This window comes from Atractosteus spatula, chromosome 3, assembly GCF_055471065.1.
Source record: "Atractosteus spatula isolate fAtrSpa1 chromosome 3, fAtrSpa1.hap1, whole genome shotgun sequence".
Taxonomy (NCBI): Eukaryota; Metazoa; Chordata; class Actinopteri; order Semionotiformes; family Lepisosteidae; genus Atractosteus; species Atractosteus spatula.
In genome coordinates, this window is record NC_142708.1 from 14,593,955 (window position 1) to 14,609,244 (window position 15,290).

A 15,290-nucleotide genomic window follows, 5' to 3' on the forward strand; every position below is an offset into this window, starting at 1 on the left:
ATTTCCAGTGAAACAAAGACAAAATTATGGTTTTACAACAATTACTTTTGATTTCTAATTACAATGCATGTTGTAATTTTGATTAGATATACACTGATAAATCAATAAAAACATTTATATTACCATTATCATTTTAAGTTGTGCTTAAACTTGGGATTTACTAGATAATCATTAATTGTGAAAGACAAAGAAAAAATGCCAAAATACAAAATATTGTTGACTTACAGAGAATATTTAGAACAGCAGAAAGTTCACTTCCCCAAACAATGTTTTCTGCACTGCATGGAATCTTTTTACCATTATCATGTGATGAAATGTTTGTCAGCTTAAGTATTGAACGCTGCGCTGAGGTATTTACCTTCTAGGGGAAAAATAAATAATTATTTCAATCCATATATCCCTGTACATGTTTTTATATATATATGATTATACAAAAATATGGAACTGGCTTAACACAACATTTCAGAAACAGGATATAGAATAAGATAAACATGTTGAACTAAAAAAGGATTTTGTTTGAGAAATGGAAAGGATCAAATTTATATTGCACAGCATTTTAGAGGAAAAAATGTTGGGACTGTTGGAAAACAGTTGCCAAGGGATTTAACCTGAGAATACAACCATGTATACTTTTAGAATGAACATGCAAGAAGAAAAATGCCATTAAAGAGGCATTTTCTTATATGCCTCATAATTAGGCACACGGCAAAATTGTGTCATCTGAATTATGCCATGGTATTTATAATTCTATTGAGGAATTGCACTGTCATAGTGGTCAGCCATTTTTGATGATAGTCTATGAGTTATCTCTGTTAATTGTGGAATTTGCACTCTCCTATGACAGCAAATTCTGATTTGTACAAAACCTGTGATTTAACACATGGAATATCGTATGTAGGTCACACCTAAGAGTGATTCTTTCTATTAATATCTTCTCTTCCTTTCATCTACTGTATTTATAAACAGTTGAGTTGAATTTTTTATCTTCAGGGAGTCCAATGAAATTAACCTAATTTAATCACAGGACAGTAAATATAACGTGAAAGAATACTAACAGGTAGTATTCATATGTTTTGAGAAATTCGTATTCTGTATATACAGTATAGATAGTATATCTCTAGATAGTATATACTGTATAATGTATATTCTTCTCTAAATGCCTCAGTAAAGTGGCTCACTGTATATCACAAAAAAGAAATAATTTAATTAATGTAATGAATAAATAATAAAGAACACAAAGCTATTTTTGTTGAAAGTGAAAAACTGGAAATCATGCAGTTTCCTTTATTATTTAAACAGTTTTCTTAGGTCTCTTACCTCATAACTGGAAACTAAATGGTCAGTATTCCATTCTAGAAGAGGAGGAGGAGACCCAGTAGCACTGCACTCAAGTATAACATTCTTTCCTTCATGTATGGTGACATTCGAGAGACTAATATCCACTTTAGGCAAGACTGTTTAAAAAAGGTCAGAAAGAAAGACAATACAACATATGAACATTTCTGAATACATCACATTCCAGTCATTGATATATCTAATTTGGCTAACGCACTATAAAACTTACCTTTTATTCTATAAGATCATGCATATTGAGCTAATTTAAATTTAAAAAATGAATGAAATAACTTTACACATTTGATTACTGAAATATTACAAAATAGTATCTAAAATAGTTTCCAGGAGAAACACAATCCTGCATGGTTAATAAGCAAACTAACATTCTCAACAACTAAAGATATTTAAACATTAACAGTTCAGTGCCAATTAAGTCAATAATTGGAACAAACTGATGAAACCAGTATACTCTTTGGGTATACATGAACAGGGATGAGTATGAGCAATCATAAGTACTTATGAACTTTTAAAGACTGGATCCACATTTTACTATCACTTCTTAATCTTATCGAGACCCTTTTAAAAATCTGAGAGCAAATAATATGCTTATGTTTAACAAAACCGAACTACAACCCTCCTAGAGCATCTTATGTGTCTTTAAAAAAAAACATGTTATAATAAATAATTACCCTTTTTTTATTGATCACCCACAATTTTGGAATTGTCAAAAGAGTTGCAGATCATGGTGATGACCCTACATCCACAGAAGGAGAATAAGGATAGATCGACAGATTGTTTCAACCCACCCATTCATTAAACCATTTATCTTTTGACATACTAGAAGATCCACAGCATCCTGTAGCTTCAGTGTCAAATGGACAGTGTCACAAGCCTGCAGAAACCTGAGTAATTGCAGAGGTTGCTGTTTTTCTGTGGACCAAGAGAATTAAACCCAATCCTAACACCAGCAGCACTGAGCCAGTTATAAAAAAATTGATTTTTAACAAAGCCCAGAAACATGTTATCTTAAACTAGCAAACTTTGGAATCCATATACTGTACTATATAGTAATACAGTATTATATTACAGTATAGTATGTATAGTAGTATATCAAGGGTGCTTCTAATGCCAGCCTTTTCAAGGTGCACTCTGTGGCAGTGGAATTTGGCAAATACACCAATGAGACCTTGGCAGTGGCAAATTCCAACGGATAGTGACGGGATTCGCTGAAGGGAGATTGGTGGCAGGTGTGCTAGCTGTTTTCAAGGACTGATTACATGTTCTCTGGCACACAACTGTAGCATTAATGGTTGTGAGAGTATGGAACAAGCTACCCAATCAAGCTAAAGCCAATACGCTGACTTCTTTTAGTAAACAGCTGGATGAGATACTCAGATCAATCATTGGTTAACTACTGTTATGACCCCAAGTGTCTAGGGGTAAAGGGGTGTAACATTTAGGATAATTCTTTTGGAAGCAGGGGGGTTTTGGTGAGGGACTAGGAAGCGTGATAAGAAGGGTAAGGAACTAGAGTGGTACCAAAGGAAAGAAAATAACAAACAAAATGGAGCTGGCTAGGACAGTGAGGGAAAGCTAATCTGACTACAAAAGAAAACCCGAAACACACGGTCTTCGGCGTCTTCAACACCCTAGCTAACCTGCACTGACTACCCAAAACCATACAAGACAAATGGCACTCACCCGTACTAAACTAGTGTACTAATACAAAATCAACTAAGTGTGTAAGTGTACCCAACAACTAGATGAAAAGGTTAGATGGGCCTGTGTGCCTTCTCTTGTTAGTAATCTTCATAATAATGTTATATCCATTAGTCTTGTTGGGTGTGTATTAATATTGTTTAATATTGTTCCCTATGGTCCCAAGTATTTTTTTTTTGCCAAATGCCAAATACTCCATACCCATTTTTCACTATGAAAATTAAATATTGTATTAATATTAAAATCTATTCATATTGGGAAGAGACACAAAACCACAGCTCTAAATTGTAAATATTTCAATCATGAAACACAAAGATAAACACCAGAGTTTTACTCAAATACAGTTAAAACTGTATAACAGATTCAAGTAAATCAGATATTGTACAAGTTCACCTAACATTTATACAGCAGGACAAAATATTTAAGCACCACAAATTGACAAGGTTTTTCTCGTGCCTTTTTCATGTATTCCTTCCCGGGACTGCATGTGAATTACGTTAAATTTTCAGGAATTGTAATTTGTTTTATACTTAGAAATGTTCTCTTGTCATTTTTCTCCATAAAATAGCACTTCACATACTACAACAGGCATACATTAATCCTGCTCACAGCTTTAACTGCATATCGTTTGTGCCTTGGAATCAATTTTGCATAATTATATTACCATAATGAGATCTTTGCTATGAATGCTAAAATAAGCTTTCATTTTACCTATGCTTATGGCTAGGCTTTAGTTTAAATATTAAAAGTATTGCTGTATTCCAGTTCTTACTTTTGGATAATACTCACAAAGTGGAAAAATAATTTTAAAACTGCATCTGGAAACAGTCTGATAGTAATTTTGGTAATTCATCGATTTACATTTCTAGAAACATAAATGTCTAAACTTTCATAGTAAGCATGGAGTGAATTTCATCCAGAAAGGCTCATGGATAATTTCTGACCACTTTTTGTAATGAAAGTCTTTTAGGATATTTGACATTCAAATGATTATGGAAGAACAAAAAAAATACCACCATGTACTGTATCTGTTTCAGTATGTAAATTCTTTGAGTGGCTTAGATACTGTTAAATAGAGAGCACATTTTGATCTGTATTAATTTTCTTCTGTTCCACTTAATGAAGTATATTGACTTCCATTAATGAACTTCACAGTAAGCAAATAAATATATTAGAAAATATTGCATTTCAGCTACAAACCATCTCTCCTTATACTTTATTTTAAGAATGATCTCCAATCCCAACCTATCAACAGCAACTAGGGCACCTCAGTGTATTCAGCACAGTTAACAGATCCTTTCAACAGACCGATAATATCAACAATCCAAAAAACTTATGCCACCAGTTTCAAAACAAACCAAATGGAGCACAAAAGGTCAAATTCAGTTAAAACATGTGAAAAGTAGTAAAAACAAGTTTACTGACTTATTGAGTCACTTTAGAGTTTTCCATATCTGTAATTACAATATTTATTTGACACAGTCAGTCTTATGAAAAAAATAAATTATAGCTTTTATAATCATAGAGATAAACACTAAATAGTTTAATACAGCATTATTTTTACATATTTTATTGTTTATTTTTGTGATTTATAATTTGTTAATTAAAAGTGGAGACGCTGAACTCAGCTCATTTTTTCATTACATAAGCCCACCTGAATGGTGTTTTAATATGCAAATAGAAAACACTTCACTGTGCCAGACACCTTTCTAAGTACACAATCCAAAATAAAAAAGTATTGTGAGGATGTCAGATGTGAAACAAGCATATAATAGAGTAGTTTTTCGTTTGTCATGATTCTGTCATTTGAGCTACTTCTTATGTCATTGTAGAGATTTATATACAATTAAACAAATTTGCAGCCTGATAAAGTAAACCAACGTAAATCAAAGTAAGTCTCAGTTGCAGAGAATGACAGAAAAAATATTTTAACAATTCATTATTCATCTTTAACTCCATAGACTCCTCTAAAATAAACACTTCCATATCTATAATAATGATGTTTCTGCACTTGATATAATGATAACAAAGGCCTTCTAAGACAGTGAAAATGTGATATATTAGCCTTAAAAACTTAAATTAGTACTAGAGAGACATTCTGCAACTGGCCTTCATTAATAAGCATAATTTATTGTCTTACATCCAAAGCAAGGTCTTCATGCACACAATATGACAGGATTTCAAATAAGAAGGTCCCTAGCAATAAATTTCAAGGTTCAACCATGAAGACCAAGGAGATTTCAAAACTCAAAAGATAAAGTTAGAGAAAGGCACAGATCATGAGAAAGATATCAAAAATATGAGACACTGAATATCTCTTTGAGAATACTGAAATTAATCATTTAAGAAGTGGAAGGTAGTTCATACCACCCAGACACTGCCTAGATCAGGATGTCCCTCCAAAATGAGCAGTTGGTCAAGGCGGAAACTGGTTAGGAATGCCACTCTGAGGTTAAACAATGATTTTGACGGAGTTACAGAGTTCAATGACTGAGATTGGAGAAAATGACCATGAATCACAGCTGGTTTCTGTAGCAAAATGGCTAGAAGGAAGCCATTACTGAAAAAACACCATCTTAAAATCTTCATGTAATTTGCAACAAAGCATTTAAGTGTTACTGCAAACATGTATAAAAAGGTTTTATAGTCAGCTGAGACAAAATTGAAACTTTTGGTCTAAATGAAAAGCATTCAAAGCATTACTGGTGCAAATCCAAAACAGGCTATCACCCATTTAACACCATCCATAATGTCAAGAATGTTCATAACAACATTATGTTATGAGACTTCATCAGCAGCGACTGGGAAGCTTCTTATGATCGAGAGTGAAATGGATGGAAGTGCAGCTAACTCTTAGATGAAAATCTACTCCAGTCAGCTAAAGACCTCAAATTGGACCAAAGCTACCTTGTACCACTTGTGGACTGAAGTGGCCTAGCCAAAATCCTCAGTAGAATCTAATAGAAAATCGCTGGTATGACTTAAAAATTGGTTTTCATCAAAACACTGGCTATAAACACTGGTAATAACCACTCTCTTGATTAGATATAATATTATAAAAATTTCCTATTGAGGAAATCTCACGTAAAGAGTCAAGTCCCACAGACAATAACAACAGGATACTTTGAAGATGGGCCAAGACATACTGTAGCTCTTCTCATTAGCCTCCTTGCAAAAAAGGAATTTTTATAATGGTGTTGCTGAGAATACAGGTACAATATGTGTATTAAATGTACTCCCACTGTTCTGTATTATAGTGATTTACACATTCATTTTAATTCAGACAATGGTTAACTACCTTCCAATGAAACTGGGACTCATCTTCTATTCAGTCTGTTAGTGCTCCATTGGCACCCTAGTAATACAAAGCCTCATTAATCTCTTTTAATATAAGGTGTTAAAGGATTCTGTTTCCAAACTATCAGGATTCCCAATTATTGCTGTAGCAAAATAGAAGGTCCTTTTAATTTTATAACCAATTATCAATTGATTATTATTATGAGACTACAAAGACCGACTCTTGAGTTGACCAGAGAAGACCTGATTGGTTTGATCTGAGATACTTCTATTCACTTAATAACTTGTGACCGCTGACTGAATGAAATATGTTGTATGGTTGCATGGATAAAGCCTGAAGACATCTCTGAACAGGTAAGACACAAAAGATTAACAGAGACAGTATGGTAGTTTTATAATGCTATACAAAATGTAAAACCTTACAACTCCTCTAGATGAATTAAATCAATAAAGTATTAAAAATCTATGTTCCCTCTCACAAACAAATCTTCCAGAGGTCACTCAATACAGGAGTATTGCTGTTTAGTGCTCAACCATGAAAGGGAGAGAGAATTAAACCAAATTGACACAAATGAACATTATTCAGAGTAAACAGTGATGAGTGTAGAGTACACATGAAATAAAATATTAACACTATAGTATGGAATAGTTATATAGAATTGGGAATATATTGTAACATTTGGCTTATGTAATAACAAAAGTGATATTTACATTTTAGAAAGAGGAGAGACCAAAATAATCCCTGGCTTTAAGGAATACAATACATACTGTAAATAGCTTCATCATCATCACCACTTTCAACAACTACTTATCAATTTCAGGGTCATGCTGGCCTGGAGCCTATCCATTGGGTGCATGACAGAATCCACCTAGGATGTGATGCCTGTCCATCATAGGGCAGACACACAGACACGCACACACATTCACACCAGGGCCAGATTTACAGATGTCATTTAACCTACCAGTTTGTCTTAGGACTGTGGAAGGAAACTTGAGTATCTGGAGAAAAACCACACAAACACTGGAACAACATGCAGATTGAACCCCAGGAATTAAGACAGGACAGACAGGACATAAGGAAATGCATTTTACTGGAACAAACTACCTAGAAAAGTTAATGAAGCAGATTCTAAAGAAATGGCAGAACAAGACAGGATCAATAAGCCACGAGCATTTAAAATATCATGATGGGTCAAATGGTTAACCTTTCTTATGTTATATTGTCTGCCAAGACCTGACCAGACACTGCTGGCGATCATAAAAATAAAAATGAAAAGGTGTTGGGAATCAGAATGTTCCCTGTATTTTTTATTTGTTAAACATCCAACAAAATGTTCTGCGTTGCTCTTTTGTTGTTTTTACTTAGATTGCATTTAATGTGATATACAACAATTGCAACAAAACCTAAAGACACAGATGGAGAACAAACGATGTAAGCAAGCAATCCAAATTTATACATTGAATGTTTTACCGGTGTAAAACAAAGTACACCACAACACGTCCTGCTACTATACTTTTCAACTGTTTCTGGGACAATAGTAGAATATCATGACAAATAAAAATGTAAAGGGATGCACCTAAAGTGAATTAAAGTGAGGGACAAAGAGAACAATTTAGGGCAATGTTTCAAACTTATTTACACTATTAAACCTATTTCTCTGCAAAACACAGTTACATACTGGGTAGGAAATCACAGATACAGGCCACTTATTATCCAGTTAGAAGTTGCATATATTATAATTTTAAGTGCAAGAATATTCTGTTAACAACAGATAATCTTTCACATTCACACAGACTTTAGAATAAGATGTAGAAGTCAGGTTCTACAGTTACACCAAGAAAGATTTGTGCAATGTGGGCAGAAATACTCAGCACTCCTAGAAGCACAGTAAGATCAGATATTCTGAAATATAATAATAGGTTAAACAAAGATCCTAACCATATCTGGCTGACCATATAGAATATCACCTAAAAGCAGAAATATAAAGTGGCAATCAAAACCCCTTACTCAGATCATCAAGGTCATAGAAAATGCATTAGTAGAATCTGTAACAAATAAGACAAGAATGCAAAAATGCAGAGCCTCATTGGACATGCTGCAGATACAGTCGCAAAATTCTTTTTCAATAAAAATACTAATACTGACAAAATAACACAATACTAAGAACATACCCTGTAGGGTGACACAATGAACTCCAAACTTACTAGGTTCTTAGACCTAGCATTATGGGGTTTTATTAAACCACAAACTATACTGTATTTCCCACTCATGGATGAAAACGCATTTGGAATCAAAGACGAGAAGCCTCAATTTACAGCAGTGTGAGACTTCTATGGCTTTTCACATCTAGAAAGCGAGACATATGAAAGCAGTTTTAAAATGTTAACATGTTCTTTTCTAGTACATCAGAATTGAATTTGTTCGCGGTTTTCTGAGAGCAAATTAAAAAAAAATTAAAGCTGAAAATTTGGTGGAAGGCAGAATACACATGAAAAGTGTGACATTATTTTTCATTTTAGTTGAATTCTGTTTGTACAATACTAAGGTAAAGTGATAGCTCCATTGAAGCAAAATGCCTTTTTTTTATTAAATGTAGTATGTAGCTACACCCCTGACTGAAATAATTCATATTATTGATCACAAAGTAATCTAACACAGTTTCATATTTCAGTGTGACAGCAATCTAAAGCACTGCAACCACATAGTCAACTCCAAACTTTTCAAAGACGACAAGGATCAAAGTGCTGGTATAGTCATTACAAAAGCCTAACCTAAACCCTACAGAAATATTATGGGTGTGTCTAAAGAAAGGCACAAATCTGAATACAGGTCAACTGTACTAAAGAATCAAACAAAGCAAATCTCTTTATATACTCACTTCTGATGTGCCAGGTCCTTGTTTTCCAGCCAAGCCCTTATTTTATTTCCAATCTGCTTTTATTTTAAAAAATCTACCACATGTGTTTAAGATACTGTACATCATGTGATTTTTTAAAATGAAAGTAAATTGAAAATAAAATAATGGCATGGTTGGAAAAAAGGAACGTGTGTTTTTCCATGAATTTAATACAGTATAAGAATTTGACTTAACCGTTATTAATCTGCATGCTTCTTATTTTGCACACTGTTGGTTTAATAATTATTTCCAAACTGGGTACCAAAGTTCATTTAGAACCAAAAAGGAAAGGCCTACAACTATTCTCTATAGCGTCTGTAAAGCCTAGTAAGACAGATAAAGCTCTTTAAATGAATACTATAACTTCAATATAGTCCAGGGTTGGCAAAGAAACCCTTAATGAAAGGTAAACAGATCTAAATTACACAATGGGAAGGATCATCATTGGATGATAAACAACTAGAAACATTTACTTCAAAGGCAAAAGAGTGATGTCTCACTTGTTAACATATTATGCTTTTTCTGAACACAACTGCAACCAAGTTCCTTTTGCTTCTGAAGCAGAGGAAATGTGTTTGACCAGATAATGAATCTTAATGAAATGCCATCACTGTGAATACAGAACCTGAATGCATTATCATTAACTCCAGTGGGCAAAGGAAGAATGCCAGACCCAGAACTTTACCATTACCCTTCATCCACGTGAAACATATTAAATGCTAAACGTCATGTTATTTTTCAAAAGTTATCTTTAATAATTGAACTATCATCCCACCACTTCATATTTCACAACAAGCCCTTCAACAGTTTTTTTTTTAATGAAAATACATGTTTTTATATATAGTACACCAAATTGCATGGTTAAATAAATCATGTGCATTTTATTCGGGGTTAATTTTAATAATAGTAAAATTGAAATTACCGCACTCTGGAAGAGACAGTTTGGAGAGTGGCTTATTTCTATTTTTGTCATCCCAGCACACTATCTCCTGGCTCTCTGTTTCATCTCCCAGCCATAGCTTGATCCACAAGTTACCACATGAGCACTGCAAAGGATTGCCTGAAAGGATACTAAATGGCAGGGTTTTCATATTAAAGTGCTATTTTAATAGACAGTTCTAAACAGACAAGAAAATAAAGGAAATCCGTGGCAAAGTTTATTTTAACTGGGTAAAACTACTTTATTCGGTATTTTATTCAGTTATCTTCAGTTTACTAAGGAAAAAAAAAACATATTTTTGCTTGTGTCACACAAAAAGGATTCATATCAGCCTTTCCTAAGGTAAAAGCATGCATGTTTTATCAAACAATCCCATAGACAGATATTTTGCTTTATCAAAAATACTTACAAACTTGTCAAGTTTAAATGCCGGAAGGTCCTCCAAGATAATGATGACAGCCTGTTGTCTTTTAGATTCCTGCAATTCAATCAATCCACAAATAAACACCTTCATAGCACAAAACACGCAGTGAGTAAACCTAGCAGATAAGGCCTATTAGTAGATCAGCCAATGCTAGGATTTGGCTCTTATTTGAGAAGACACAATGCTCCCTTTTGGTCAGGTTTTAATTTTTACTTTCAAATTGTGCTGCACACAGAATTTTATTTATAGTTCTTGACGGGTTATAAAATCACAATACATCTGAACACTGTCACTGAGATATACTGTAGATATAAAGAACCTGCTGCAATGTAAAAAGTCTGAATCATTTTGTGGCAAAAAGAAAAATACAATATTTTAGCACACTCCCTTTTGTCGAGACATTTTAAAATTAATCACTTGAAATCCAAATTTACACCAAAGTACGTGTACATGACTGAAAAAGAAAAATAGGTTTTCATGTTGTACACAAGATGTTAGTAATTTATTAAAATAATTAAAACTGTGTATATAACATTAAGTTTTTTTTCATTTATCCATAAACTGAAATTAAAGTACTCAACTTACAACTTACTAAAACATTACTTACAGATATTGTAGCTTCACATTGTTCTGAAAAGCCAAACGGGATATATAAGTCAATCCAGAGTTTGTCACAGTTCTGTTGATAATGAAAACAAAATGATTATTGTTGTTGTCGACTGTTGTCATAAGTGTTCTCGTTGCTGTTTTTAATATCTGATACTTACAAATTCCTGAGGCTCTTATAGAACTTCACATCATTATCGGTGATGGCATGTAAATTACTTTGATTTGCAATGTATCTGTTAAAAGACATTAAAATAATGTTACAAAAAATACATTTGCCTTTTACACAGTTAAAAATATAATGTGCATAAATTCAAATAATGGCCCTACATGTTCACTAACCATTCTTGAATATTTTTGTAATTTCCAAAAACTATTAAAGAATGCCTTTGATCATTGTGTATTGTGCTTTTATAAAAATAGAGGGCCCTTTAAGATATTTTATCAAATTAATTTATGTTAAGTCCAGTTATTACTTTTTAGCAGTTCCTTATATAATCGCTTCTGTAAAACGCCTCTATAAAGTGGGCTACATGTTTTAGTCATTTTGTATGCCTTAGTAAAGGCCTTTAAATATTTTGATGAAAACAGCTGGCGAGATGAATTTTTTTTTATCGATTAATTGATCTAGTCTCTTAAATTCAAAGTTGGATCGATCTAACAGTTGTGTGTCAATTAACGCTTTTCTTGATGCACTGGTGGTTTAACTATAGTTATATCACAGTGTTTGAAGACTTTATATCGCAGCAAATAGCAGACGATATACAGTATAAGAACCTTAATGACTAGTATAAAATAAGGCTACACTAAATGCGCTCTATCGTTTGTTTGTTTGAAAGAAATCTGCATCGTACAACAAATAAGAAAAAAATAGTTTCAGGTACCTAAGGGGCTTGATGTTAAGTCTTTAGCAAAAAAGACACTTCGCGGATTAATGTGTAGCGAATTATACGACTCTGCTTCCTTTAAATTTCAATGGCCACATTTATGTTTCGGGCCTTTTTTATCCCAGCAGTCTATCTTTTTAATAATAAGATAGTTATAAAAAAGGAAGAATAACAGTCTTATAATTTCACACCACAGCTGATGTATACTGTAATAGCTATTCTTCTGCATAACCTAACTGACCAATAAAAAGTCAATTTATCGTATGTAAAACTAAAGGTGAGCAAGAACTAAATTCGTTTGCTGTAGGGAGTGATTCTAATATGCCGCGTCTTTGCTCGGATTTTGCTAGGGTTGCGTTCCTTTACAGTCCATCAATCCTCTTATTACGGGAATGCGAAACTGGCTGATAGCAGCAGCCTAAGCCGTTCCACATTTCAGCACCTTTCCAATGAAAAAAATGACATACATCCTATTGAAAGTCGTTTTCGCAAATACGTGTTTCTTGTTCTCACACACGTTGTCTAGTGTCGGGTATTGTGTCCATTTTAGTTAAATAATTATACCACGGCCACTGTTTGAACATACATATCAGCGTGTAGTTCAACTGATGCTGCCCTTTAATGGCTCATACACTACATCGCATTTACCGCTGACAATCCTTTCAGATCTACATAAACCTAACATATACAGTAATCCATTTACTTCCAGTGTATTTGTGTGAACAGAATTTGCCACTTTACAAGTTTATTTCAAAAACTCTCTGGAAACAATCTGCCGAAGCTTCCATTTGATACATTCCTTCAATCTTTCTGCTCATCCTTTCCACACATGTCCTCCAGCGATTTTATTTTCTTTAACACTAGCCCGCTGTAACAGATGAGCTGATAAGTCAACCTTGCGCGATGCTGCTTGAATGAAACTTAATTCTGGCTTTGCTCACCGCACATTGCAACGCGTTTCGTCTTAATGTTTTTTTTTTTCATTTTCATTTCGTTATGATTTTTGTAGTACAACTGGACACATTATTCCAATCCTGAACGTGTCCATCTCTCATGTGGATGATACTCACATTTCAGTAATGTTTTCCATTTCTATATCGGTGTTTAATACAGGGAAAGCCTTGATTCCCCATTCTTGATCGATACTGGTACATGAAATTCTTGAGGTGCTGCAAGTACAAACTGCAGGACAAGCGGCGCTAAACCTCCAAAGCCCCAGCAAAATCCAACAAAATCCCAAACGAGCCATTACACGCCACTTCCAAGAGGAGATCATAGTGGATCCCTCGTTGCCCTTTCCAGATTTGGTTAAATGATCCTTCCTTATAAACCTGTCGGCGATCTAGTCAGAAACAAAGGCGAAAAACCATGAGATAATCCTTTCGGTAAGAGGTGAGGTTGTGATCGAATTGTCTTTTCTCTCTCCGCAGTAAGGGAGTCATACAATATTAAATATACAGGCTGTAAAGTGTGCCAAGGTTTCCTTCCCCCCTCTCTCCTTTTCGTTCGGTGTCTTCACTCTCCAAGGAGATTTGGGTTGGCTGGTTGATCGCAGTGGTGCAAAACACCACAGAAAAAATGATGCTGTTGCTGCTGCTGCTGCTGCTGCTCCGTTTCTGCTGCAGGGCTGGAGGAAAAAAAAACAGGCAGAGATGATCCACGCAGGCTGAAGCGAGCGTGTGGTGCCGTAGTGAAAGAGCGAGTAAGTGCGTGATGAGGACAAGGCAAGGAGGTACCGAGTACCAGCAGTCGTATATCGATAATTACCACACGCGATAAACCTACAACAGCCGCTCGTTGTAATTACGAGCCTGATATCAGAAATGATTTTCGCTGCAGTTTTCCATCAGCAAAAGGTTATTGCTAGAACAGAACAAAATAGATCCTATATAGACAAAACTGGAGACTGGCTTTGCATGGCATAAAACAATGTTAATCATTTATAATACCATTATATTTAAACGTGGTGAGACAACCTAATTCGGAATATAAAGTTCGAAAGGAGATTAACATTCGAGAAAATCAGATTAAAAAAATGTTTGAATTGAATCAAAGGCACACCTCCATATTACCTAATGAGGCTGCAGTGATATACTGTACCTCAGAACAAGCAAGCGGTAAAAGCGTCCAAGAGTGTTTAATTTACAAGCAGGCTGATTAAAGATATGATTTGTACTGTACCTATAAAATGTGAGGTAGGAAATGTATGTTTCACAATACCTATTGCCAGTCACTAAATCCAGCATTAGCAAATATCGGATGAGAGTCAATGTGCCGCGTTGTTTCACACACACACACATAGGCACACTCACGCAGTTTCCCGAAGCACACTCGCTCACGTACTGTATTCCAATAGCTGTGAATGTGACGTGATATTTGACGCACAAGACGGACAGAATCTCAGAAATCAAAAATACGCCAAAATGCCTACAGTAAAATGCTTAAAGTGATTCCTAATATTTTGCTTTTATCTTTACCAATTTGAAACTAAATATGTGCACGCAAGCATAGTGTCTCTATTTAGCAAAAATAAAAAGTGAAGTACGCTTCGAGGTTTCTAAATGTGTTAGTGGCAATATCACCTGTTCAAAAACAATCAGCAGCATACAGCCGTTGAAAACACTAATACTGTATATCCGCAGCAATTACACTGGAGCAGCATCGCTTCTGTATAAATTATTTTTTATACAGGAAAAAAATTGTATAAAGAATTGAGAAATTACAGGATAATTCTCAGGGTTCAAGGAGGCAGAAACGCAATAAAACCCTGTCTCCAGCGTCACAAGACACCTAGTCGCGTCTGTCAAAACTTTCGCCTGCAGTGTAATTCCGTGTTTTTGTCACGTAATGTCACCAAATGGGAATTTCCCCTTTTCCTAGCACGAAGTCACGATGTTATCCTCACGGATTTACCGCAGCATAAACACACCTCACACATTCTTCATAATAGTAAATATTTGATATGATTACATGTAAATAGATCGTATTTACACAAATAGTATCGTATCTGCATTATATGTAATTCAACCCCTTTAGGTTACTAAAAGAGTTCTGTCGCTCTACCTATTATTAAATTTCAAAACATGTCTAATTTAAATATGTATAATGTATGTATAAAAAACAATGTGTATATACAGTATATGTGACTAAATGCTTCCCTTTAAGGGACAAGCTGTATTCTACTG

The 15,290-nt window shown here is 34.4% G+C and overlaps 1 protein-coding gene across 1 annotated transcript in view; it reads right to left on the minus strand.

Moving 5' to 3' along the window:
- Positions 1–13,723, minus strand: part of ntrk2a (neurotrophic tyrosine kinase, receptor, type 2a) — an 85,841-nt gene extending 72,118 nt beyond the window's left edge. Inside the window, exons 1-7 of the mRNA XM_088910294.1 lie at positions 13,176–13,723; positions 11,380–11,454; positions 11,220–11,291; positions 10,598–10,666; positions 10,171–10,319; positions 1,318–1,454; positions 226–361 (exon numbers count right to left, since the gene is read on the minus strand). Of these exons, the coding sequence (XP_088766420.1) occupies positions 226–361; positions 1,318–1,454; positions 10,171–10,319; positions 10,598–10,666; positions 11,220–11,291; positions 11,380–11,454; positions 13,176–13,381 (844 nt within the window). The 5' untranslated portion in view covers positions 13,382–13,723. The remainder of the gene's footprint in view (positions 1–225; positions 362–1,317; positions 1,455–10,170; positions 10,320–10,597; positions 10,667–11,219; positions 11,292–11,379; positions 11,455–13,175) is intronic.
- Between the last annotated feature and the right edge of the window lie 1,567 nt (positions 13,724–15,290).